Raw genomic sequence first — 26,594 nt, 5'->3', positions numbered from 1 at the left:
GAACTTCTTTCTGGGCTCAGCTCCCCGTCTTTGACTTCATAGATTCTGATTCCAACCAGTTTTTCTTCCTTTGTTCAGGAGCCTCTGACCAGGGTTGCTACCAGTCAGCCATCTTCCCAGAATCCCCCCGACTAATGTATATTTGGATTGGGCTGGAGCAAAAATACATGGCCCCTGGCTCTATGGTCCTTTCCATTTAGGATGAAAATGGAGGCCTGAAAAAAAAAAGTAAATCTACTAAAGTGCTCCTAAAGGTATAAGACATGGTGGAGGATGAAGGTGAGACTGGTCAATCCTATGGCACAGAACTGGGGGTGTGGGAACATGGCGAGAGAACAACTGCCTTCCACCTGAGTCTTAAAAGATCAACTGGAGGTCCCTAGCAGACCTCAGGAGAGAATGGATGCCTGGCCAGTAAAGAACGCTGCGATCAGAGGCCCAGAGGTAAAAAGGAGCCTGGTAGTTCTAGTGACTGTCGGGAATTCAGTTGCACAACTAGATATGGTGAAAAATAAGATTGAACCTGGCCCTGAGCCAGACTGTAGATACCATTTGTGCATATTCCAGGAATGTGATCTTGCTCTGCGACGGTGAGTGACCACTTAGGGAATGCATGCCGATAACCAGATGTGTTGTGTGTGTGTTAGGAAACCCTGGGAGCCACGTCATGTAGCGGGGTGAGATGAGAGACGAGGAGACAGTTACAGAGATGACCACGGCAAACCAGGTGGAAGAATCGGAAGATCTAAAGCAAAACAGTGACAGTGGGAGCTGGAAAAGGAGACAGAGACGAAATACAAAGCCACCCAGAGTGGGGCTTGCCAATGTAGAGAGGTCACTCTTGCCAGTTGGGAGGCTGCGGGTGGCTACACTGGCAGCAGGGAAACCAGTCGCGAAGAGGCTAATCGTAGCCCATCAAGAAATGATAAAAACTCCTCTATAATTTCTTCCTCGTGATTGTTTCTGCTTGACTGCTATCATCACCCCTGCTGAGGGGTTTAACCTCGTGAACCCCGTGAATCAAAAGGATGGGGATCCTGACCTGAGCTTTCCTGAAAGATGACCAAGGGCAAAGGGAAGTCTGGAGCAGAGGCGAATGCGGGTGACAGTAGTAAGTCCACAAGGGGCTCGGGGTTTACTGACTTCTGACCAAATGTTTAAAAAGCTGATTAGGCTGGGACATTTTCAATAGCTAATCAAAGGCCTATGACTTGGGTCTCCTGGGCAACTATCTGGCAGTCACAGAGAAAGGTTTTAAGCCAGTGACAACTTTTATTGACATGCTACTCCTTTTCCTGCAGCAACAAGGTAACTGCCCTGTCCTGTAATGTGGTCTTGTAAGGAGCAATTCTCGTGGATGAGGGGCAAACACAAAACAGCTTTGAATTTAGGTTATCGCTAGGGAAAAAAACCCAACATTCTTTAATGAAAGATGTTAATATTGTGCTATCAATATTCCTATCTCAGAAATAGATGATGCTATGTGACAGCCTACCATCAGGGCTGCCAAAAAGGAAAATCAATGATCTTTTTTAAAATGGGAGCGCTGATATTTGCAAAGTGCTTTGGGTTCAGATGCGGGAAAGCACCAGAGGAGTACACAAACAGATAAATAGATCAATCTATAAAAAGAAAGCAGGAAAGAAATTGCTCGCAGAAGATAAACAAATCACTGAAAAGCAGAATTTTATTAAACTTCTATTTAGGTTTGATCCTCACACAAGCTGCCAAAAATCCCCCCCAGAAATTCAGTGCTCCCGCTGCAGGTGTTCTGCAAACACTTTTCAAGGACAGGCGCTGACCGCAAAGGGCCAGTTGGCTTATTTCAGTTTTCCCAGTCATGTCTCAGAACCATCTTTGAGAAAAGGCATTGATTAAATTAATCAATCAATTCTCAATATAATAAAACTCTGGCTTCTTGTGCTTTTAATATCAAAAAGCCTCCATCACTGAAAGCCAGTAGTAATCCAGTTCCCTGGATCCCACACGTTCTGTGCTTTTTGATCAAGGGCTCACAGTTAATTTCTTGGGCTTTGCAAGATGATGTATTCTACTGAATCAGCTTATCCATCTTATTTCTTTTATTAAGATTTTGAATGTGAGCAATACCTTCATTTATAATTAAACAGATCACACTAATTCTGACTAGTTTAGATCACCTTTATACTCCCACAAATAGAATAAAAATTCCTCTTCCTGAATTTCCCTGATGGTTCACAGACTGGATACACAGAATTTAGGACATGAAAACCTTAATCTTCACAAAAGGACCACACCGTCATTGTTCAGGACGTACACACACACACACACACAAACACACTCACACAATGAGTCACAATTCCCTGATGCACTTTTGAGGACCAAGATAAAAACATCATAACTTCTGGAGAAAAATAAAAGAAGAGTTAATTAGACCATTATTTTTGTATCACTGTGAATGTCTACACTTCCCTCACCTTCTTTTGCCATGTGGGACAAAAAGAGATCACAAATGTTTTCAACCTCCTCTTTGATGAATTAATTAAGTCCCAGAGAGGAAGGCAGGCTCGGCTGGGTCCCATGGCCAAGTCCATGATAGGAGTTGAGTCCTCCTGACTTTTTTCTCCTTGACCAGTGTCTTTCTTTGAACTCCACTTTTTTAAAATGTCTTTTTGATCTAATTTCCTATTCTGTTTCTAGGATGATGAATATGATTATGATCTCCACAATTAAATCTTGGAATATTTAAGCCTTCATTATTATTCATCATTAACATTATCCTCAACTGCCTACCTTTCTTCCAAATTATCAAAAATATTACTTAAGCATAAATTAATTATTAAGCATTTAACCTCCAAACACCTTTATGAAATCCAGTTTATTGGCAATTTTAAACAAATGTGGATTCTCGCTGTCCAAATGAATTTAAAAACCAATGGCAAACAGTCTACTAATAAACATTTAAAATTAATATTTGACTATTCCCTCAATCAGTCAGGTATTCAGATTATCAACCTACCCAGGATATTCAAAATGGCCAACTAGCCATATTTTAAATTAAACATAAGCCTATGGGATTTAGCCTTTGTGGGCTTTGCACATTTAGACTTGTGTCAATACCAAGAGTCAATACAAACTTAATACTAAAACAGTCAATCTCTTACATTGAAATTTTATAAAACCAAAGATTCCCTTAAAGCATCAATTCCCTTTTTGGAGTCATTTTCAACCCCCCAAATAAAAACCAGTCTAAGGGGAGTTTCATTATAATTGAATGTGGAATTGCAAGTTGGACTGTGCAACACATTAAACAATTAAACAAGCAAGAAATTTAATTAAATTTCTAATTCACTTTGGACTTCACTGTATCCTGCAATTAGAAGGTTTCATGCCAGTACCAAGAACTCAGGAGTCAGGAGTGCCCTGCTGAAAATAAACCTGCAATGTCAATAGCAAGCAGTATGTTCATGCCAAACAGATGGCGGAGGAACAGGTACTATCGCTAAGACCCACTGGAGGCTGGGTGAGTTCTCCTCCATCCCAAATCCGCCAGCCTCTGGACAGGGAATTGGCAGCTTTCTGTGAGAAGGATACAGAGCAGAGAAGTAGACCCTGGTTTTACGGAAAATGTACTCATTAATATAAAAGCTATCTTGAGTGATGAGAAATGAGCAGGAATTAACAGCCCTGAGATCTAGCCTCAGTTCCACTATTTACTACTCTTGTGGCTTTGGGCAAGTGACTCTGTAGATGAAGTTACCCTGGGTCTGATTGGATATAAGTTCTGAGATCACCTAGAGCATAGGCATTTAAGGGGGAAATAACCTGTTAATTCTATCTATAACATGGTGGGGAGAGAGGGCAGTAGGTGTCACTCATGGCCTCAGAGGTCCACATCGGGGGTTCTTCTTGTTACACTACCCTAAAGGAAAATCTTCATGTCTCATTTACCTGTATGTATGTTGTGCAAAAATATGTCTGTGTAAGGGTGTATGCAATGCAAAATGTCCCCAAATCAGATCCACTAAGGAAAAAGCTGAACACGGACTACCTACAAACCTGCACGACTCTAATGCTGCAAGCAAAAAGCTTAGCTAATATAACCAGATACAAAAGTGTCTGTAAGATAAGAAACAAGAACGCAAGCCTAGGGCTCAACTATAGAATCATAATTGTCACCAAGCATCATTTTAATCTTGATACTCTCCTGTCTTGAAGGATTCAGAATAGTTTCCGATTCATTACACCTAGCTCCCCCGGTATGTTGAAAACCCATTAGGTTGCTCCATGGTGTCCCTAGTAAATCAAAGCCCTGCAAAACTGGGTAGGTTTTTTTCTCAGTCTGAAAGATGTCTGGGTCGTGATAATTGGAAAACTCAATTCAAACCCCTACCACAATTAAACAGGCCAGGCATAGTTTTGCCTTAGTAAACTACATGTGACCTCAGGTCTATTTTGTTATGTATGAAACACTATTTCTAAGCCATCCAGTTTTTAAAATGCACTGACAGCAACAGCTTTAATTTAAAATGCCAGTGCTCAATATGTCAAAGCTCAAATATTCTCTGGGAAGAAGCTTTAATGCATATATATTATTAATGTACTATCAGAGAACAGATCCCTGAGTTTATTCTGACCAACAAGTCATTAGTCAAAGACTACATAAGGCAAATGTGGTCTATGATAATAGATGAGAGGATTTTATTTCTGGTTGCTGTTGCTATCCCAGGGAGAAGAAACAAAGAAAAATATAAGAAGTCTGTATTTAGGGATTAAGATTAAGATTTTTTTTAAATCTGAGTTTAGGCTGGGCACAATGGCTCTCGCCTGTAATCCCAGCACACTGAGAGACCAAGTCAGGAGAGTTGCTTGAGGTCAGGAGTTCAAGACCAGCCCAAGCAAGAGTGACGCCCTGTCTCTACTGAAAGCAGAAAAAATTAGCTGGGTGTGGTGGTGCACACCCGTTGTTCTAGCTACTCTGGAAGCTAAGGCAGGAGGATCGCTTGAGCTCAGGAGTCTGAGGTTGCAGTCAACTATAATGACTCCACTGTACTCTAGCCCACGTGACAGAGCAAGATTCTTCTCCAGCTCCCCTCCAAAAATCTGGGTTTAATAAAATATCAGTTTTATTCCTTCACAGGCATTTGGGCAAGAGTTCTTTGGAGAAAAGAATGGGCAAGCACGCCCTGCAACCTGACATGCTGGACAGTATGGGTGGAGTCTGTCCTGCGAGGAGCTATAAGGCACAGGTAAGTTACTGACACTTGTCCTCAGTTTTCTTATTTGTGAAACCACATATAAGCTGCCCCATCATAAATTCTTTTTCAGATCCAATGAAACAAACATCCAAGATAGCATTGTTCTTGGAACATAACGTTAGTGCCAGCAAATATCAATTTTCTCAGAGGACTGATGCAAGGGCAGATTGAAAGAATAAGAAATACAAAAGAATTTTTGCTTACTGTAGCAAATTTTATTAAATAAGATAGTATTTTTAATGAAAGTTTTTATTTAAGCCCATTAATTTAGGGCATGTATGACTTTTGGAATTACCTTCCTTTAGTCAATGAGCTGGCTGCTTTGGACGGTGGATAAATGGGAAGATGTAGGCAAGACTAAACCAATAGGACTCACCGACCCATCTGAGTTCCCAAACGCCAGTGTTTTCTTAGAGAGAGCTTTAGAAGAAAGTCTGCTATTCTAATAAGCAGCAGCCAGGTCAAACGCGGGGTGGAGATGACCATTCAAATCTGGAAGGAGAAGCTATGCAATGTCTAAAGTTTATCCTGAAGGAGGATGACAGCATTATCACATTGTGCTCTTACCTTCAGCGACTTATGTAATAAACATCCAATGTTATCAAAATGCTGGATGAAAAGAAACACGCTCATTTATTTAAGACTCATCTTAATCCATTCTGATAACTGGCCAGGGCTTAGCCTCAGACCAAGAGGCTTTTCCTCCCCAATTCCTTTCCTCCTAAAAGCAGAACTTTAACTCTGGAACTAAAATCTCACTATCTAAACAAATGGAAGAAGAAAACTCCACCAAACTAAATAGAATCCAACCTTAACCTAAATCCTATGAAGCTCAATCCTGTGAGAAGTTAAAATAACCAAAAAAAAAACTTGATGTAAATTAACATGCAAGTGAAGTCCTGATTTACGGTGCTCTAAGGCAATTATTTGAAGCTAAAATTATCTGTACAAATTATTAATAATATATACAATGTGACTTACTATTTGATTTTCTAAAAGTATCGAAATTCTTGTAGCATCACTAAAAAAAGTAAGTGGAATGTATTTAAATTCTAAATCATGTGTGTCATCTGGTACATTAATCTACCATACAAGGAAACCTCTTGTTTTGTAAAGGAAACTGATGAAGATGTTCATCTTTGGAGGAGGACAGCACGTCTTCACGTTACCAATGAGGCTGTGTGGTGTAAGACAAAAGGCCCCGGACTGAGGTTCAAGCTCAAGGCCCTGGACTGAGGTTCAAACTCAGCTTCTGCTACTTTCTAACTGAAAAAAAACACACACAGAATACTTAAACTCATCTCTGTTTTCTGTTTTAAAGGAACGATACCTTCCTGGGTACCTCACAGGACTCCTCAAAAATCAAATGAGGTATTATCCAAAACCACTTTGGAAACTGTAAAGCCCGGGATGACAGCAGAGAATCTCCTGCTACCACTACACTCCAAATCATGGTTTTCGGTCTTTTTTTATCTCACAGTGCACCTGAATCTCTAGTTAAACTTCCACAGCACGCTTAAATTATGTTGATCAAAAAAAAAAAAAAAGAGTAAAAAAAAGAATATACTGACTGTGCTTTGAACTTCTTTCAAAAATAATTTAATTAATAATCTTTAAAAAATTGCCGGGCACACTAGTTGAAAATCACTTCTTTTAACACACTAACATGAAGGAGTTCAAATCCGATCCTTTCTTTAAAATACTCAAAAATCTGAATATTTAAATGCTATGCATGATGCAATCAGAAGTCCCCAAACTGATTTCCGAACAGCTCAAAAAGATAAACTGTGTTATTGACTTTTTTGCAGAGACAATATCTAGCATTCCTTGTACCCTGCCCCTAACACTGGATTGAAATGCAATATCGGTTTACCTACACCTTTATCTGATTCGAATTAGTATTCAATTAAACTAATTAATGGCATAATTTTTCTAAATTAAGTTCCTTTTCATTTATTCAAGGAAAAAAATGTTTTCAGAATGAACTTGAGGGAACAACTATCTTCAGATACCTGAAGGGTGTCCGTGTAGGAGGAGGGGTTAGACATGTCCTATTTGGGCTCAAGAAGCTACATGGGAAGTGGTTTCAACCCATAAGGAATGGGAGCTAACCAAAGAAATCAGCAGGCAAAACCAGAGGGAGTGAACTCCTCATCACAAGAGGCATTCAAGCACCGACTGCTCTTGGAAAGAAGCCGTAGGATGGGCTGAGTTGGTGAAAGGTTGACATAGAAGAATAATTCATGAGTTTATAAAACTCATTATAAAATTTATAATTTCTGAGCCAGGCATGGTGGCTCACGTCTATAATTCTAGCACGCTGGGAGGCCAAGGAGGGTGGATTACTTGAGCTCAGGAGTTCAAAACCAACCTGAGCAAAAGTGAGACCCCCATCTCTACCAAAAACAGAAAAACTAGCCGGGCATTGTGGCAGGTACCTGTATTCCCAGCTACTTGGGAGGGTGAGGCAGGGGGATGCTTTAAACCTAGGAGTTTGAGGTTAATTCCACAGCACTCTACCCAAGCAACAGAGACTCTGTCTAAAGAAAAAAAAGAAGAATTTTTTGAATTGTATATCAGTGGCAAATGGCCTTTTTCCAATTTATTGGAAGCAAAGAGTACATATATTTATAACAACTTTTTTAAATGTAAAGGAAAATTTTCCCACTTCAAATGCCTTTCTTAGAGCCATGGGAGCCCCATGCATCAGATGCATAGGACTCTTCTGTTCTGAAATTTTCAATACCACATGCCTTGCCTCAAAATAATGGGTAGTAGAAACCATTCCATGTCCCCCTTGCAATTCAGCACTGCTTTGCATTAACATTATAACGCTGACTTGATAATACAAGCCTTGTCATGATGTGAATTCCAAGAGAGAAGAGAACTCATCTCATCAGTCTCTCCCTAGTGCCTAGAACACTTCCTAGGCATGTATGAGATGCTCAACAAATACACAAAGGAATGAATTTAGACACAGTCTTATTCAAAAGTGTTCCAAGTTTGAGTTTCTGATCATCTCCCCAATTAGACTGCTATTGCCTACTGCCCCATGAAGAGGAAAAACTAAGTTTCTCCCATTGCTTCCATTATAGGGATTGCCAGTTTCCAAATACAGCTTAGTTGTGGTTACAGAGCCTAAAGCAATAATTCTTATGAACTCATAACTTGTTATCAAGAAATACCCTAAAAATAGTACATGCAACATTAACTGTTAGGTTTAGGCTTATAGGTGAAAGCTTGCCTGCCAACAGAGAATTTCGCTGTACTACAGATTCCATCATTTTCTTAAAGGCAACCATATACCGAGTGGGCTCAGTACAACAAACAATTGCAAAACAAATTTACTCTTTGTGTTAATCTCTGTACAACCCAGACGAGTTGGAGACAGCACAGTGAACACCACTGCCAGATCAAACTCCCCTGGCTGCCCTGCTATTGTTCCTTTAAAAAAGAAAAAAAATCAACAGATCAAAGGCTCCATTATAAAGGCTCAGAGAAACCAACACTAATTCAGCTCACTAATTTTATTTGCATTTCGTGTTAACCAGAGTAATGCTTATTTGTTGATGGGAATTTTGATATCCAGCCCTTACTTTTCCTCCTACCTGTGACTTCTCCTTTCTCCTAAACATGTTCAAGAATGCCAGAAAAATGTCAAATAAGTATTAAATATAACCAAAGGAAAAGGAGAGACGTTGATCCCCACCAGGCAATAACAAAACAAGAATGCTATTCAATATTTACTAATGCTTTGTCATGCATGAAATGCTTTCACATGTTCCTGGGTCCAACAGGCTACTGAAAGACTCCATTTTATGACAGCTGTGATTTTTCTGAGCACTGTCCCGTGTCCTACTTCCTTTTATTGCTGCCAGTACAGTTCCCTATCCTGACTTAACTGCCAATTTTGAAAGGTTATAGACAATACGCTAGATTCAGGGAGAATTGAGCTGGCTTTCACTTGGGAAATTAATGTGAAGAGGTCAACACCAGGAGACAGAGCCCAGCCCAGGGGCAATGGATCCTGTCCGCGTGGATTCCACGCCCATAAACACATTCTTCATATTAAAAACGGGTCATGAAAGCCTTGGAAAGAAGAAGAAGAAGTTGTTCTTAGAGAAAATAATTCCTTTAAAAAAAATTCCCCACAAATGCAAATGGGAAGATCAAGACAGAGATGGTTTGTGGACTGATATTTTGCGCTTTATGTCAGTAAAGCTACCAGTTTCCAAAGGAAGACACTGACTGGCTTTGGACACCCCCCAAATGCCAAAGCAGGTGCCGCCACCCCCACAGTCAAAATGTCATCCCCACATCCAGCTCATCCTGGGAAGGCCGACCCTCTGGGCCTGACACCCGTGGCGTGCTCCCTTCCCCGTCCAGTTTTCCTCAGTGAGCTCTCCAGGGAGGAGATTTCAGAATACATAACAGGCACAAAGGGCATTACTGCTGGGAAGAAAATGCTTCGAGGGCTCTAAGATTAAAAGATCACTGATTAAAAACGTCTCTGGTTGATGCAGTTGGCTCCTGAATAGAGGGAAGAATAGAGGGAAGGCCGCTGTTGGCCTGCATTCTGCCGGACGAGTTGTCCTTTCCAATCCACTACATCATACAACTTAATGAAAGTGGATACTTGAATCGAGGCAGTCTGTGCTGCGAGCACACATTTTTGGTATTCCCTTCCACAGTAAAGAATAATCTCAAATATAAGCAACCCAGGTTTATTTTTGTCTGAATAGGGAGCATTTTAGAGCCAAATCATCATAACAGCCTAAATAGGAATCATTAATACTAAAAATAAAAAATTTTTTAAAATCATCCTTCTACGAAAGGCCACAGCATGATTCAGTTGCAGTGGCGATCCCTGAACAGTAACACAGTACATTCCCTAGGCCTGAATCGCCTTATTTGTGCTCCAAGGCAGCAGTCACTAACCCCAGCCCATGGCCAGATGGGTACAGCCCACCACTGTCCCACTGGAACACACGAGGCTGGTGTGTTTCTATGTCTCCTATTGCTGCGTCAGAACTCAACTATGACCAAACTGAGTATCGAGATGCTGTATGGCCCACAGAGCCTAAAATATTTACTCTCTGGACCCTCAACAAAAAAGTCTGCTGGCCCTTGTTCTAAGAGATGGAATTTGTTGTCTCAACAGATACTACTTATACACTGGAGAAGTTCCAAACAGACCTCCTGATGAAACAAAAGAGGATGATGAGGGGCAGGGAGAGGACAGAGAGAATCAGTAGCACTCAGGGTAGTAGCAGCAGATGTGGCTTGAGTCTGCTACAGAATTCTGTGACTTAGCTTCACAGAGGTATCTCCATCTGGGCTGAAATCTAGGCCAAATCAGTTGTTTAAATTTGCTGCCAAACTTAATCCATATAAACGTGGGTCTTTCCAAAATTAACAACAAAGGCCATCTTCTCTTGAAACACTTACCAGAGAGCTTAATTTTAGAACTGATGTATAACATGACACAGTTTTATTCCTCTGAATCCCAGGATGCACAGGGAGGTATTCTCTCTGGCCTTGATTGCCATAAGGGAAGGGGTTGGGTCAGCTGCACTGGTCCACTACAGGGAGCAGCACACGGTGGGGAGGGGCACGCTCGGGGTGCTGCTGAGGGCGTCAAGGACCAGGGAACAACAGGAGGAGCAGGTGCAAGACATAAGTCCCCCGTGACACTCATCACCATTGAGAAACACAGACCACAACTGGATTTGGGGGTGGAAACTGGTAAGGGAGGGGAACCTTTCATCTGGATCTGACAGGTAAAAAAAGAAATCAAGAAGACATAAGGAATCCGAGATGTGGACAGTATGAGAAAGGAAGTAGGCTCAGAGCATCACAGACCCCAAAACTGGAATTTGGGCCCAGCTGTGCCTACATCTCTAAGAGGAAAGGAAGCCCCAAATAGCATATGAGTTGCATATTTTTTCTGCAGTTTTAACATACATATGAATGAGATTAATGCTACTTAGAAGACAGGCTACGCAATATGGAAATCACCCCACCCATCCTTCCTGGTTCCCTAAGTCTTATCCAAGCATCATGTCAGAGTGCCAGAAAGAAACATATCTACAAGCACTAGCACCAGCTTCGGGGGCTGCAGAAATGCTTTAGAAAATTTGCAATCTCATAGTTGCAGGATAATCAGGTGGGGAACCTACAGCCATCCGATTTCAAGACGGTTCTTTCTTGAGCACCAAAGGAGGCAAGAAAAGCTTCATCTTTCTCTGCTGCTCTCCTTTTAATAAAAGGATTTGTTCAGATTCAGTCAAAAGGCCACAGGTTCCCCACAGTCTTGTCAATAAAATGAAAAAATCTAACAATGTCAGTATGTTTTTCAACGCCTCCTACCTAGGAGCCACAGTGTGGATCCCATCATATGATCTTATCAGACCAGAAAGAGACTCTCCCCACCCAGGGCTGTTCTGATGGTTTGTCTGACAACAGGAATTCTAAAACTCATCAAGGCTTTTTTCTTCTCTTGTCTTGGTTGTCAAACTTGGAGAATAAAATAAGATTGTTCACTATGAACCACGTAGTGTGCTAGGACAGATTGTGCATGTAAACAATCTCAACGTGATCCCTGCCCTCACTGCATTCACAGTCCAGTGGAAGAAACAGACATTAAACCAATAAACAGATCCAATGGGAACCCCATTCACCCAAGGGCCCAGGCAATCCCGCCTTAAAGCATTAAAGGTACACACAAAGCAACCAAAACATCCAAAAAGTAAGTTCATTCTTTACTTAGCATTTCAAAAAACATGAAGGATAAATGCAATTCCGAGTCCAAAAATACGTTTCTCTAAAGGCCTTATTCCCCTTCCCAAATCTCTCACACTCCACAGCTAATCCAGAGCCTCACTCACATCCAAACCCAAAACTTGTATTTTATGTTTTTAGAGACAAAATCTTCCTATGTTGCTCAGGCTGCTCTTAAACTTTTGGCCTCAAGTGATCCTCCTACCCTAGCCTCCCAAAGTGCTGGGATTACAGGCATGAGCCACACCACACACAACCAAAACCCAAAACGGTCTCTCCATCCCCAGACCTGGGAGGCTTTTTTTTTTTTCTTTTCTCCCATGGTACAGAAGTTCCATGAAGTCTCTCCCCTATATTGTTGAAGTTCCAACAATATAGTTCAGTTTTGTTTCTTTTATAATAAGCAAGAAGGAATCCTTATTCTTTTTTGAAACAGGATCTAACTCTACTATGTGGGCTAGAGCGCAGTGGCATCAGCCTAGCTCACTGCAGCCTCAAATGCCTGGTCTCAAGTAATCTTCCTGCTTCAGCCTCCCAAGGACCTGAGATTACAAGCACCTGCCACAACACCCAGCTAAGTGTTCTATTTTTGTTAGAGACAGGGGTCTTGTTCTTGTTTCCACTGGTCTCGAACTCTTAGCCTCAAGTGATCCTCCCACTTGGCCTCCCAAAGTGCTAGGATTCCATGCGTGAGCAACCACGCCCATCCCATACTCTGTAGAAGAAAAGAGAGGTAAAACTGACGAGATAAGTAAAGTGATATCTTCTATCAGAGGAATTGCTGGATGGAAGGAGGGCTGTAACCCTATGCCTGAATAACTTTTATCTGGAGATACAATTATGGTAGTGAAAGAACAATGGGGATACGGGATTGCTCATTTAGCACAGGCGCAGGAGGGACCTACCTTACAAAGTAACATGCAAAGTGAAGGCCTATTTGTACGGAACCAGTTATGCAAACAATAGGAGAAGAGGCTATCCCAGGCAGGGGAAGCCGTGTGTGAACGCTGTGGCCTGGGCATTCTCCCAGAACTGAAATACACAATCTAACTAGAGCAAAACAAGCTCCGGGAAAACTGATGTGGCTGGAAAGACGGGTGGGATAAAATCACGTAGGGCCTTTTTCCATCCTGGTAAGAGCTTTGATATTATACCAAGTATAATAAATAGCCCACAATGGGTTATAATTATAAGTAGGCCAGAACACAATCAGATCACTCTGATAATTTCATGAAGAATGAACTGGTTGAGAGGAAGCAGGGAATAAGAAGCTAGTTAGACATGCAGAAGGCTTAAACCAAGGGGTGGCAATGGAGATAGAGGCACGAGGTCAGATCTAATCTGCAGAGACAGGGGAAAGACTGATTACATACGGAAGGTACAGGGCTGTGTCAAGAGCAATTCTCAGGCCTCCATCTATTGATCCTTGAGTAAATGGGGTTGGAGAGATATCAAGACTTGGATAGAACTCTCAAGAGTTCAATCCTAAAATGTCATCCATTATATGCTAACTGAACATTACTCCATTTAGGAATGATAATATTTAAATTCAGTTGCAAGAGCTCCCTCATTGTTACACGCCCAGGGCTTCCAATGGTGTCTGGCAACAAGGCAAGTGTTCAATAAATATTTGCAGAATGAATGAAATTTCCTCTGGCAATTATCTCTCTGGTATTCAGAGTATCTGAGTAGTATCTTTAGATTAAAACAAATTATATTTGACAAAATAATTTTGTATTTGAAATGTGAAGAATGGGCTTATTGTCTTCATTACACAAACTACAGAAAGTACATTTTAAGAGAATGTTCTCATGTGCCGGAGCCTGAGTTTGAAGCAAATACTTGGAAACACTGTTCTCTTTGACCTCTGATTATTTAAATTTTTCTTTTTAATTCTGCAGCACGTGTGCTTTTTATTGTGAGTGATTTCAAATTCCTTCTGGAAGTGGATGGGGAATAAATTAGAAAGAAACACTGTGCCTCAGATTAAATGTGATTTGTGGAGCTTATCGACGAAATTCCCACTCCCTGCCCCATCCCACCTGGGCAGCTCCTTTCGGGGCTCTCATCCTGGGAGGCGCAAAGCTCAGGGGCTGCCTCTGGGTAACCAGTGTAAGCTCCAGACTCCCTATCCCCATTCTCCCTCTCTTCTCCACACTACCATTAGCCTAGTGTTTAACATATAAATATACTGGGCTAATATTCTAGCAGACATGATTGACCCCTCTTCTACTTTTCCTTTGGTAAAGTACCTGCACATCCATATAGCTCTCAGTCTGGCATCTACTGCCCAGTTAAGAAATCTTAGATAGTTAGAGTAATAACGGCACACACATCTCCAAAAGGGCTTTCTACATTCAAGGGCATAAATGTGAATTGTTAAAATTTTAGGAATTGGGTTGGGTTGGTCAGAAGAAACCCTAGGCCAAGAGGACCTTTCACTGCCCTTCAATACATAACACTATTGAGGCTGATTCTAAATCTATTAATTTCTTTCTTTTTTGGGGTGGGGGGGGGGAGATAGTCTCATTATGTCACCCTGGGTAGAGTGCCATGCTTCACAGCTCACAGCAACCTCAAACTCTTGGGCTTAAGCGATTCTCTTGCCTTAGTCTCCCAGGTAGCTGGGACTACAGGCACCTATGACAATGCCCAGCTATTTTTTTTATTGTGGTTGTTTAGCTGGCCCAAGCTGGGTTCAAACGTGCCATCCTCAGTTTATATGGCTGGCACCGTACCCACTATGCTACGAGCGCCGAGCCTCAATCTATCAATTTCTATCACGTGTGATGCCTTTTTTCACCTCCTATTTTACCTTTTCTTCCTAACTCTCCTTTTCAAAACCCTCTTTATTCTATTATTTTAACTTCTTTTATATAGTACTCAGTTGTGACTTATTCCTGGGACACTTAAAGAAACTGATCCCTAGGTCTTAAAAACAGTGGGACAAAAAGTGAAAACAAAGAGAATAACCCTGACTGCAGTTTTAGGTAAGAAGGTGTGAGTCTAGTTGCTGATTTTAGCATGCTCATAGATCAAAAAGATCTTGGGAACTGAGATCTTCGACTCTACTGTAAACGATACAGCATCAAACTAAACTTGAATTTGCTGAAATGCTCTTGTAACTGCTAGTGTCCCGAGGTATAAAATGGGTATGACAAGATTTATTAATTTAAATCTAACAGAAAAATTCATAAAAGCACAATGGGTAGAATGGATTTAAGGCAAACATAGCCAAAGCTTCATAACAACGTTTTAACATTCCTATAGGCACTCACAGCCACATTTTCCCAGCGTCATTATGAAAGCCCGCTTAACCCAATAAAAACGTTTGCCGTCCTACTTCACAGATGACTAAAGGAAATTGTGAGAGACAGTTAGTGACAGAAAGCCCTCTTGGAATAAATAAAAGTAAGCAATGCATATCAATCAGCCTCTGAAAGATTTAAACATATTCTTAAGAGTATGGTCCCCAGGACTACAGCATATGAACATTCTTGGGCTCAATAATTGTTCCAACAACCACAGGAGCAATCAGTCCTGCCACTTCTCACAGGAAAAGAGAAAAACAAAAATCGTCTTCCTGTTCTATCCAAGTGGGTCACTGCTGCCTTCCTCTTTGTTCCGCCTTTCCTACAGATGCTTGCCAAGTTCTGAGTGGTTCACTGCATATTTTAAAGGCTGGAAGTGGTCATGGCCAAAGACGGTCAGAGAACACGACTGTGGAGCATGGACGAGGGTGGGCTTAGGAAAGACAGAGGCTGAGACTCAGGTCACCTCCGGGGAGATGATCTGTGTTTACTGGCTACTTGTTTACTGGTATCCACGCTTTCCTATGGTCTTTCTTAACGTTCTAAATTAGGAGCAGTAGGGGAAGAGTCTTAAAGGTGATTTGCAGTTATTTTACATAAAAATGATCCAGTCATCTTACGAACAGCAGGTCATCTTCTGTAAATAGAGCTGGAAAGCATTTCATCAATCCTAAAAATACCAGCTCCTCTGAACTCCCACCACCCTCCCACCAGCGCCTCCCTTTCCTTTTCAGAATTCACTGAAGCTACAGAGGGCTCTAGAAGACCTTAGGACACCCGTGTTAACGCTAAGGATGCAGAGGAGAAGCCCTTCTAGGGACATACACCAGGGCTGCTGTATTTCACACACTGTCATTTCTTAGTTGTCTTTTATTACATGATGGCAACTGGAAAAAATAGTCACCAATACGTCTGTCATCCAGTCCACGGAGCCTGACTGCTGTGGGACAAGAAATGCAGCTCTCTTCCTCTGCAGAAATTCCTTCACTCATCTAAGGATTATATAGCCAGCCAGGATCTATCAGAAAATACTAGCCGGGCATCCTTCCCACGAGAGCAGAGGCTGAAGCAGATCAGCTCTGCCTCTGCACATTATCACTGACCCAAGCATCCTATCCATCAATTCCACCAGCTCACCCCTAACGTCTCACGAAAACCCTAGGTTTCTGATAACTCACTATTAATCAGACTTGGAGCAGAGGTCACCAACGTCATCACTTGTGCCCCAAACCAAGTGGGTCCCTGTAGGATAGCCACTGTATTAACGCACTAAATTGCTTACCTCTTGTTTATTATAATCAATAAATTATGAGAACTATAATAGTATACAGGAAGTTGTTCTCTGGCTTCATAAGCACCTGTAAGTGCACCAGGATTCTAAATACCAAACAATATTAGCCATAGCAATGACAGTAAACATCACCCATTGCTTGACACCGTATGATTGCTACTGTACTACTGGGCTAGCATCCTGCTGACACATTATCTGGAACTTTACAAAATATTCTCCCTATTTTATGCATGAGCAAACTGAGGACTGCGCAGCCAGTTCACAACGGTGACAACAGTTGAACCACAATGGTCTGCAAGCTTAAAAATACTTTGCCTATACAATCCTGTCTCTCAAAATATTAAATAAAAGAATCTGTATTTTCTTCTATTTAGAACCACAATAAACCATTCTAGGCTCGGCGCCTGTAGCACAGTGGTTATGGTGCCAGTCACATACACCAAGGCTGGCGGGTTCAAATCCAGCCTGGACCAGCTAAACAACAATGACAACTGCAACTAAAAAAAGCCAGGCACTGTGGTGGGCGCCTGTAGTCCCAGCTACTTGGGAGGCTGAGGCAAGAGAATCATTTAAGCCCAAGAGTTTGAGGTTGCTGTGAGCTGTAATGGTACAGCACTCTACAGAGGATGACATAGTGAGTCTCAAAAAAAAAAAAAAAAACAAGCATTTCTTAAAACAAAGTAAAATAAACTGATAAGATTTTTTTCAACAAATGACAAATGATGCTAGAACACAAATATAAGAAATCACAAAAGTGGTTTCACTTAATTTCACCTTTGGCCAAATATTTCAGGGTAACCTATACGTTTCTAAAAGAAGGGTCATTGTGCACCTTTTAATCTGTCCACATAAAAACTAAAAAGAAATTCCTATAATGACCTGTTCTTGGATAATTCCATCTCTGTATGCCATTCCCTTTGAAACAGCTCTGATTTATTTTCCACCTCTTTGTTGAGTTTTCTCTTTAATAAAAGAACAGGGAAAGAAATCAGGCCCTCACAGCATTCCTTGAGTATAATGTATCAAGCATTTTAGCCAGGCTTCAAACAAATGAGTTAAAAACAGAGCAAAGAAATCATTCATTCTGTGAAAAATAAGTTAAATGTATATAGTATGTGTAGTCTGTGTCTATCCCCGTGTGTAGGTGTTGGGAGGAGGGGTATTTCTATTTAAAGACATATATTTAAAAACAGTAATCACATTAAAAAATTTATCATTAGAATATGAATATTTTCTCTGGCCACTGAAAGAAAGCTAAAGAACTAAAATATTCCTGTGAGAAGAAAGTCAACCAGAAGACTAGAGCTCCCTCTTTCTTCTTTTTGAAGAAATTCACCTAAATTTCTCTAAGAGGACTCCTCCGAGACCGAAGTTATGGAGCCGACAGCCTAGTAGCACTCATGCTCAGAGCAAAGTGTTTCCCCGGCCCGTATGCATATTGTACAAGCATTAGAGTACATTTATTTGTTGTTCATTATTCATAAGTGATTTAAGTAGTAGGGGGGAAAAAGCACTTTGAAAAGTACAAATACTCACAAAGCCATTTCAAACTGTTCCAGCCATTTTTTCTTTAAATCTTTTGTTTTGCAATAAAACTCTAACCCATTCTGTCCTTGGGTGTGGATGAGGTAGAAGCCGTAAGACCACTGTTGGAATGAACATTCTTTACGTTAGTGTGTGTCATTCATTAGTAACATCAGGATTCCAAATGCAACCCCACCACTGTAACTGTCCAAAAGCCTTTCCAAACATTGTCAGTGTACAAACTGAACGTGGAAGCTTATTACTGTAGCAAACCTCAAATCCCTAACAATTTCTGTGCCCAATGCATCTGACTATCTTGATCACTAAGGCATCAGAATGATCAGATCAGGTCTGGGGCACTGGGCAGTGATTTCTTACAAAGACGTGCACTTAATCTCTAGAAACAGAAACACCTGATGAGTAAGCCATCTCTCACATGAGTGTGTTAGCACACGTTTCCTGAAGATTCAAAGTCATCGGTAAATTAGAGTTCCAAGAAGTCACCTTTTTATTTTCTTTATCAGTTGTGGGATTGTTGGCTATCTTGTACTGCTGAAGATCTATTATTTCCTTCATCTCATAGTTATCCCCTTTCCTTTTACATACAATCACAGCCAAATCAAACAAGAAGATATGCCTGTGAAAGAGAGAGAGAGAGATTGATTTTAAATGCTTTAGAAGCATAAGCATTAATTTCTTTCCTGGTAAGATTTAATTAAACCAACCAAATGGGTTTCCTTTGCATTAAGGACAACAGGCAGTGTCGCATAGTTAGGAGAATGAGGAATCTGACATTGTAAGGGCAGTTTGTATCTTAGTACCACCCTTTACCAGGTAAACATCTTCCCTGTACCTCAGTCTCCTCGTCTTAAAATGACAAAATCATAATAAAAACAATGCACAGGCTGCGGAGTTGCAGAAGGACTCATTGAGACAAACCATACAGCCTGTCTATGAGCAGTGACCTTCCCCTTTAGTTTAAAAGCTGAATTACAGAATAATATTAATGACGGCAATACAGCCAATTTCTACTGAAGTTACAAGGCATCAGCCAGAATTCCTTGAGAAGTGTTGTCACTTTCAGAAATATGACTCAGTTTAAAGCCCTAGAAGCAGCTGCTGGATAGATACCTATTACCAACTTCATTTTCCTGGGGAGGAAACTGAGACTTGGAAAAGCTGATCAATTGGTTCAAGGTTACACTGCTAGGGAGGCGCAGGGGAGATGCACAAACAAGTCTGGTTGTTGGAACCTCTGCTGTTACTCTCTGTGCTATGCCTCATGGTTTAAGGGACCACCCGAAACCTAAATAGAACAGTGCGTGAGCAAAATGTCATCTAGAAAAGTTATGGTGAAATTTCCATGTTAACATGTCTTTTTTCTTATTAAGAACAAAGTAATTTGGGGGGAGAAAATAAACCTTATAACCCTATTCTACAATACCAAAGCTTGTATACTTGTACATTTTTGTAAACTCTCAATGATTAAAACGCACTATGTTTTTTTTTGTTTTTTTTTTTTCCACAATGATAAAGATACATGCACTATTTTTCCCAGAGTGGTTTCAAGGCTATGTTGTTGAGCCACCTGTGGAGCCAGAGCATCCGTGCAGAAGCCAAGAGCCAATGCTGCCCTCTGCTGGCTGACTTTCTCCTCTCCAAAGGCTCCAAAAAATGGTATAAACCACAAAAGCATCAGTTTGACAAGCACATGTACGGAGTACGCCAAAAAATGAAAGCACATACATTTTAGGGGAAAAAAATGTATTAAAATTGTAATGATCTACTTGTATATCAATAACATTTGTTATCGGGTATAACAAATTCTATCTTCTAATCTCTTGTAATTTCAGAAGTCAAACTTTCTTAAAATGTGTATACTTTTTTTGGTACCCTCCATACACGTCATTCAGGACTCCAGGCTAAGTCTACCAACCTTCAAAGATTCCACTTAGCAATTTCCTTCAAGACCTATTGGTACGTGATCCTTATTTAGTATTCTTTTCTTAGGAAATATTTCCATTATTTTTAGTTATTTTAAAATATATTCTTAAAAATAATTATGTTTTTATGGTAGTTGTCTATTTCTCTTTTCTCTTTAATGGACACTTTTCACTCTAGCTGATTGGGTATATTTGCTACTGACTTCTTAAGCACTTAAACAGATTCACAGATGCCAGAACAGAGAGGGGACTTCCTAAGATACCTATATTGGAAAATTTTATTTTTTTCAGAAGATAACAGATAAAGTTTATTAAATTAACGATACAAAATTAATCTTATTTACCAAAAATTATATAAACAAAGGTTGTTTTAGGCTGGGTTTACAGGTTTATGACCTTAAAACAATCCATCAGAGGCAAATTTAAAACTATCTCACCAGTCTGACCAGTAAACCCAGCCAAAAACATATGTTGACAATTTGGGGGTTTTTTTGAGACAGACCCTCAAGCTGTTGCTGTAGGTAAAGCTGTTGCCCTAGGTGAAGTGTCATGGTGTCACAGCTCACAGCAACCTCCAACTCCTGGGCTTAAGTGATTCTCTTGCCTCAGCTTCCCAAGTAGCTGGGACTATAGGCACCCACAATACCCCACTATTTTATTGGTTGTAGTTGTCATTGTTGCTTGGCAGGCCCGGGCTGGATTAGAACCCACCAGCTCTGATGTATGTGGTTGGTGCCTTAGCTTCGTGAGCTACAGGCACTGAGCCTATATTAACAATTTTGAAGACATTTCTATTTTTTTCTTTATTGAATCATAACTGTGTACACTGATGTATTTATGGGGTACGGTGTCCTGATTTGATATACAATGTGAAAATATTAGAGATTATGGGTTGGTGTGTCTTGTCTTTCATTTTTCCCCTCCCTCACCCTAGAGGAGTTGTTTAGAGGTTTTTTTCAATCTTCAGATACGAATTGCTCATTCTGAAAATCAATGCTGCTGTTCAACACTCACCTTTCTTGTTTTGTGTGCTTGTCTAAAGTAGTTATTCGAATTTCACCATCTCCCTGAGGTCGTCCAAAAAGCAAAACTGGTTGGTTCTAAAATACAAAATACACACGTCTGAGTTTTTCCTAATCACATAAAAGATAGAAATAAATATTAGCATAGATATTTTCTCAAGACAACTGTCTTACCACTCTACAAAATTTATCACTTCTACATTTTTTCCAGCATGCTTACTCGGAAAAACTCATGTCTACACGATACACTTTCAAACACAGTCTGTCCTTTGTCATCCCAAGTGGTATGTCGAGAATGTGAATTAATTTACCTATAATCTTGAAAGGACAGTTAGCCACGAAGAGAGAGAATTACCTGAAAGAATCGAAATCACAAGAAAGTGCCAGCAACAAATAATTGTTGAACATCTACCTACTGTACATCAGCCACTGTTATAGGCGTAGGGAAATGATACAGACCTGCCCTCATGGAATGTGAGTGGGGAAACAGATACCCACAGATGACTATAGAGTAGAACTTCTGTGAGTTCACCATCATAGGACTGTATCAAACGGGTTAACATACGAAGGTGATTACATAAGGAACTAGGCTTGCTGTACAGATATGTACATGAGGTGTATGTCTGGTCTATGAAAATAAGATCAACTTAAGGAGGTGGTCAATGTAGGGAGGTGGCCAACTATGGAGGTTCTACCGTATTTACAAATGCTCAATTTCCATGAAGGAGGAGTCTAGGAGGCAGGGCTTTATTTGGTCTACAGAGTCAGGAATGTTCTAATAATTAAAAATAATGAGCTAGGACAACTGATGACCTAGTACGTGGGGGGGAGTGACAGAGTGGGAAGAGGGATGGAAGGAGGGGGTTAGGGGGTCATGGTGTGTGGCACACCTGTTGGGAGCGGGACACAATTATAAGAGGGAGTTTATCTAACAAATGCAATCAGTGCAACCTGGTTCTTTGTACCCTCAATGAATCTCCAACAATAAAAAAAATATATATTTCCCCAGGGGCAATCAATTTTTTAAAGGATTTATGAGCATTTACTGTACATCATCAGAGAAAAAGGGACTGAAAATTATCACTAACATCCAGAAATTCCTTTCTAATAAAGGACATACATGTGTGATTAACACTATAATAAGAAAGTATAAAAATAAATGTTCCCAGCGTTTTTGTGCAAAAATATAAAACTCCATTCTAAAATTCATATGGAATCTCAACGGATCCTAAATAGACAAAACAATCGTGAAAAAGGATAAAGATGAGGTCTCACATTTCCCGTGTGATTATAAAACTCTTTACAAAGTTAACAATAAACAAAGCAGCATGGCACTGACATAAACACAGGTATTTAGACCCACAGAATAGGAAAGAGTCCAGAAATAAGTTCTCACATATATGGGCAAACGACCTTCAACAAGACTGCTAAGGCCATTCAGTGGGAGAAGGACAGCTTTTCAACAAATGATACCAGAAAACTGGATACCCATGTGCAAAAGAATGAAGTGTAACCCTTACCTTACACCCTATACAAAGATTAACTCAAAATGCATCAAAGACCTACATGTAAGAGCTAAGAGTATAAAACTCTTAGGAAAAAACAGGAGATAATTTTTAGGATATTGGATTTAGCAATGATTTTCTACATACAAGACCGAAAGCACAGGCAACAAGTGATACACTTCATCAAGATTAAAAACATCCAGGACACTTTCAACAGGGTGCCAAGGCCACCTCCAAAAGAAAGTATCTGATAAGAGAATCATATCCAGGACATATAGAGAGAAATCCTACAACTCAACGACAAAAAACAGACAACTTGATTAAAAAATGGGCAAAGCACTTGAATAGACAGACTACTCTCCAATGCCATGCAGATGGCCAATGAACAGACGAAAAACTTGTTCAACATCATTAATCATTGAGGAAGTGCCAATCGAAACCACAATGAGGTATCACTTCACAACCACTAGGATGGCTATTATAAAAAACAACAAAATAACAAGTGTTGGTGAGGAGATGAAGAAATTGGAACCCTTTTGCATTGCCAGTAGGCAATAATAAATGGCACAGTTATTGTGGAAAATTGTATACTGGTTCCTCAAAAAATTAAACATAGAATTACCATCCAGCCCAGAAACTCCACTTCTGGGCATGTGAACCAACAGAAGTGAAAGCAGGCACTCAAGGGGACATTGGTGCCCCATGGTTAGAGTCATATCGTTCATGATCACCAAAAGAGGGAAGCAACCCAAATGTTCACCAATGAATGAAGAAAATGTGAAGTACACACACACAGTGCTGTATTAGTGAACCTTAGATGAACAGAAATTTAAAAAAACAAAGAAGTTCTGACATGTAATACAAAATAGAGGAACCTTGAAAACATCATGCTAACTGCAAGAAGCGACAAAAGGACAAAAAACTGTGTGATTCTACTCATACAAGGTACCCAGAGGAGTCAAGTTCACGGAGACATCAAGTAGAATGGTAGATGGCCGGGGTTAGAAGGGAGAGAGGGTTTGTGTTCAATGAGTATAGACTGCTTTGCAAAATGAAGAGTTTTAGAGATGGACAATGGGGATGGTCCAAAGAGCTGTGAATATATTTAATGTCACAAAACTATACATTAAAAAATGATGAAATTAGTAAATGTCATGTTAGTTAGCCACAATTTGTTTTAAATGCTACACAGCCATCCAGGCACTGGCTATGGCATTCCCAAGGGAAAGAATGATGGGAGATGAGAAAAAGGGATTTATTTTAGTTGGACCTTGAAGAAATGTGATAGGTAATAATGGGAAAAGACATTCTAGGCTCTGAGAAGATTATGATCAAAGGCAGAACTATAAAAATCTACGACAAATCAGAGACCTGATAATACAGTGACATATCCTCAATGCCAAGCACGTGGGCAGTTATTAGCTAGATGAACTCAGAAAAATAGTGTAAGTCCAGATCATTGACGGCCTGACAGATTGTGGTGGGGAACCTTGAAGACAACAGAACATCTTAACTCATTTGGGGAAGAGAGTATACTGGGAAATCTATAGTCTGGAACTGTAACTATATGAGCAGATGATGTGACTCTGCCTTGACCGGGAAGGTGGCAGGAATGGTGTCTTGAATTGGGGACATGGCTGTATGTGTGAAAAGAGTGAAAAAGACTCATGATGTTTCACAGAAAGCAGCAATGAAATAAATTGCTCTACTAAAAATGGATCTTAAATTCATTCATTTCAATTTGCACTGCCCAGAGGCTAACCCAGGTCTCCATCTTCTCTGGAAACCACTGCCAAAGCTCCTGACTAGTGTGTCTGCTTATAGGGTCCTACTGAAATGTCACTCAGACTATGATACGCCCTGGCACTTGCCCATCTCTGGGCATTTCACTTGCTATGGCTTCCGTCTGGCTTGCCCTCTCTCTCTCCAGATCTTTGTACAGCTGACTTCTTATCATTCACATCCTCCTTCAAATGACTCAAAAGAACTTTTTCTAACCATCTTATCTGAACTAGAACGCCTATGATTATCCTCCCTTAAAACATCTAGTTCTTAGCACTAATCTCAATATGGCATTTTTAAACACTTTTTTTCCCACTGTCTTCTAACTATGAGACCATCTTGTTCATAGTTACGGTCCCAACCCCAAGCAGAGTGCCTGGTGCATAGCTGTTACTCGATAAATATTCGTAAAATTAACAAGTGAACAGGAATCAGCCATGAGTACATATGGCAGAGAGGGAAAGAAAAGGGGAAAAATGGCCTCCCATGTTTGATATTCAGATTGCCAGGAGAAGAGGCAGAGGGTGACAAAGTTGAGAACCACAGTGATGGTATAAAGTCCCTGGACAGTGGCCAGTCACTGGCCACCAAACATCTGTGCAGATGCTGCCAAACAGAGGAATGGGGGTGGAAGGGCTCGAACGACAGAAACTTTTTTTTTTTTTCAGGCGGAGCCTCAAGCTATCCCCCTGGGTAAAGTGCCATGGCATCACAGCTCATAGCAACCTCCAACTCCTGGGCTCAAGCGAGTCCCCTGCCTCAGCCTCCCAAATAGCTGGGACTACAGGCGCCTGCCACAATGTCTGGCCATTTTTTGGTTGCAGCCATCATTGTTGTTTGGCGGGCCAGGGCTGGATTCGAACCCGCCACCTTAGGTGTATGTGGCTGACGCCCTAGCTGCTTGAGCCACAGGCACTGAGCCGAACAACAGAAACTTGAAGGTAAACTAACTTGTCTTCAGTAACTCCTAGAATGTCCTTCGATTTAGGGGTGAGGGGAAGTGGGAGGGAAGGATAATTACATACCAAATTTTCTATAGATAGCTGAAACTGTTTAATTTCACGAAGTGTCTCATTATCCCTTTTCACTTCATTCACATACTGTGCCAAGTCCTAGAGAAGAAAGAGAAGGGGACAAAAAGAAGGCGCGCTGAGATTGGAGAGGCAAACTTCTCTGAAAGAAAACACATCATTAAGTCCATTAGTGGTGAAAGGAACCACCACAACTTTTCCATGACAATAAAATGAACATCCAGTCAATCAAAGCTGCGTCTCAAAGGCAATTGAGAACTGTCTGGAGTACAGCTGGGAGGACTGAAGTGTTCCCCACACCCCCGAGAAGAGCGAGGACGCTGTTGCCTCAAAAACAAGACAAAATACACCACCGAGCAGAGCAACGGAAAGGAAAGTGGGTCAGAAGCATTTAAGTTCCAAGCACGTTAATAACTGACCTTGAGGCAATTATATTTTTGCACAGGTTAGAATGAGGGCAATAATTAAAGATTAGCGGGGGGCAGAAAAGGAGCTAAAAGTGAGACAAGGAATCCAGGAAGGCTGCTTTCTGCCATCGGTTAACGGCTTCTTGGTACCTAAGAGCATTCACTCAATCAAGGAAGATGGTTCGATTGTAAAGGAGAAATAAAGGAGCGGCGAGGAGCTAAATAGCACAGAACTAAATTTAATTCATGAATTAAAGTGAATAAGAAAACGCTGGCCATGTCGCTCCATGTGCCTTCCCCTATTTTAAAACATCTCTTCTCGTATTTGAGGAAACATTAGCTAATCTCTCCATACTGTAACTAGCTATTTTTATTACATGTGCTCCAGATTCTCCTGTTTTCTGAGTTCTTTCTTTTTTTCTCCACCCTCTTAAAATCATCTGCAACCGGAGGAACAGAACTCTGCAGAGACCCGTCCCTAACTCTGTTCTGCAGGGAAGTCTGATTTTCATAGGCTGTATCCACAAACAACTTCTTTTACAAGATGGAATCTTGGCAGGACTTTTCTGTAATAATAACTGTGTGATGTTTCCCGACAGGGGTACTAAAATCAGCTAAACAGCCAAGCTAACATGGAAATTGGCACAAGGACAAAGGTAAGTAACTCTCCATTGCCCTGAGCAAGGTCGCACGGCCATGTTTAAGAACAAATATTTTCAGGTTTTAAGTTATGGGCAAATACATGTAATGTCTTCTGAAAT

General features: G+C 40.7%; 1 protein-coding gene across 1 annotated transcript in view; it reads right to left on the bottom strand.

The window, feature by feature from the left end:
• Positions 1 to 26,594, bottom strand: part of VAV3 (vav guanine nucleotide exchange factor 3) — a 384,658-nt gene that overhangs the window by 156,320 nt on the left and 201,744 nt on the right. The window contains exons 12-15 of the mRNA XM_012801644.1: positions 25,421 to 25,507; positions 21,101 to 21,186; positions 18,648 to 18,780; positions 18,156 to 18,265 (exon numbers count right to left, since the gene is read on the bottom strand). Coding sequence (XP_012657098.1) covers positions 18,156 to 18,265; positions 18,648 to 18,780; positions 21,101 to 21,186; positions 25,421 to 25,507 — 416 coding nt within the window. The remainder of the gene's footprint in view (positions 1 to 18,155; positions 18,266 to 18,647; positions 18,781 to 21,100; positions 21,187 to 25,420; positions 25,508 to 26,594) is intronic.

The sequence above is a fragment of the Otolemur garnettii genome, unplaced genomic scaffold, assembly GCF_000181295.1.
Source record: "Otolemur garnettii isolate 467f Iridium unplaced genomic scaffold, OtoGar3 scaffold00010, whole genome shotgun sequence".
Lineage (NCBI taxonomy): Eukaryota > Metazoa > Chordata > Mammalia > Primates > Galagidae > Otolemur > Otolemur garnettii.
The sequence above is the reverse complement of the archived record's forward strand: the minus strand, read 5'-3'. Positions and strand labels throughout refer to the sequence as shown.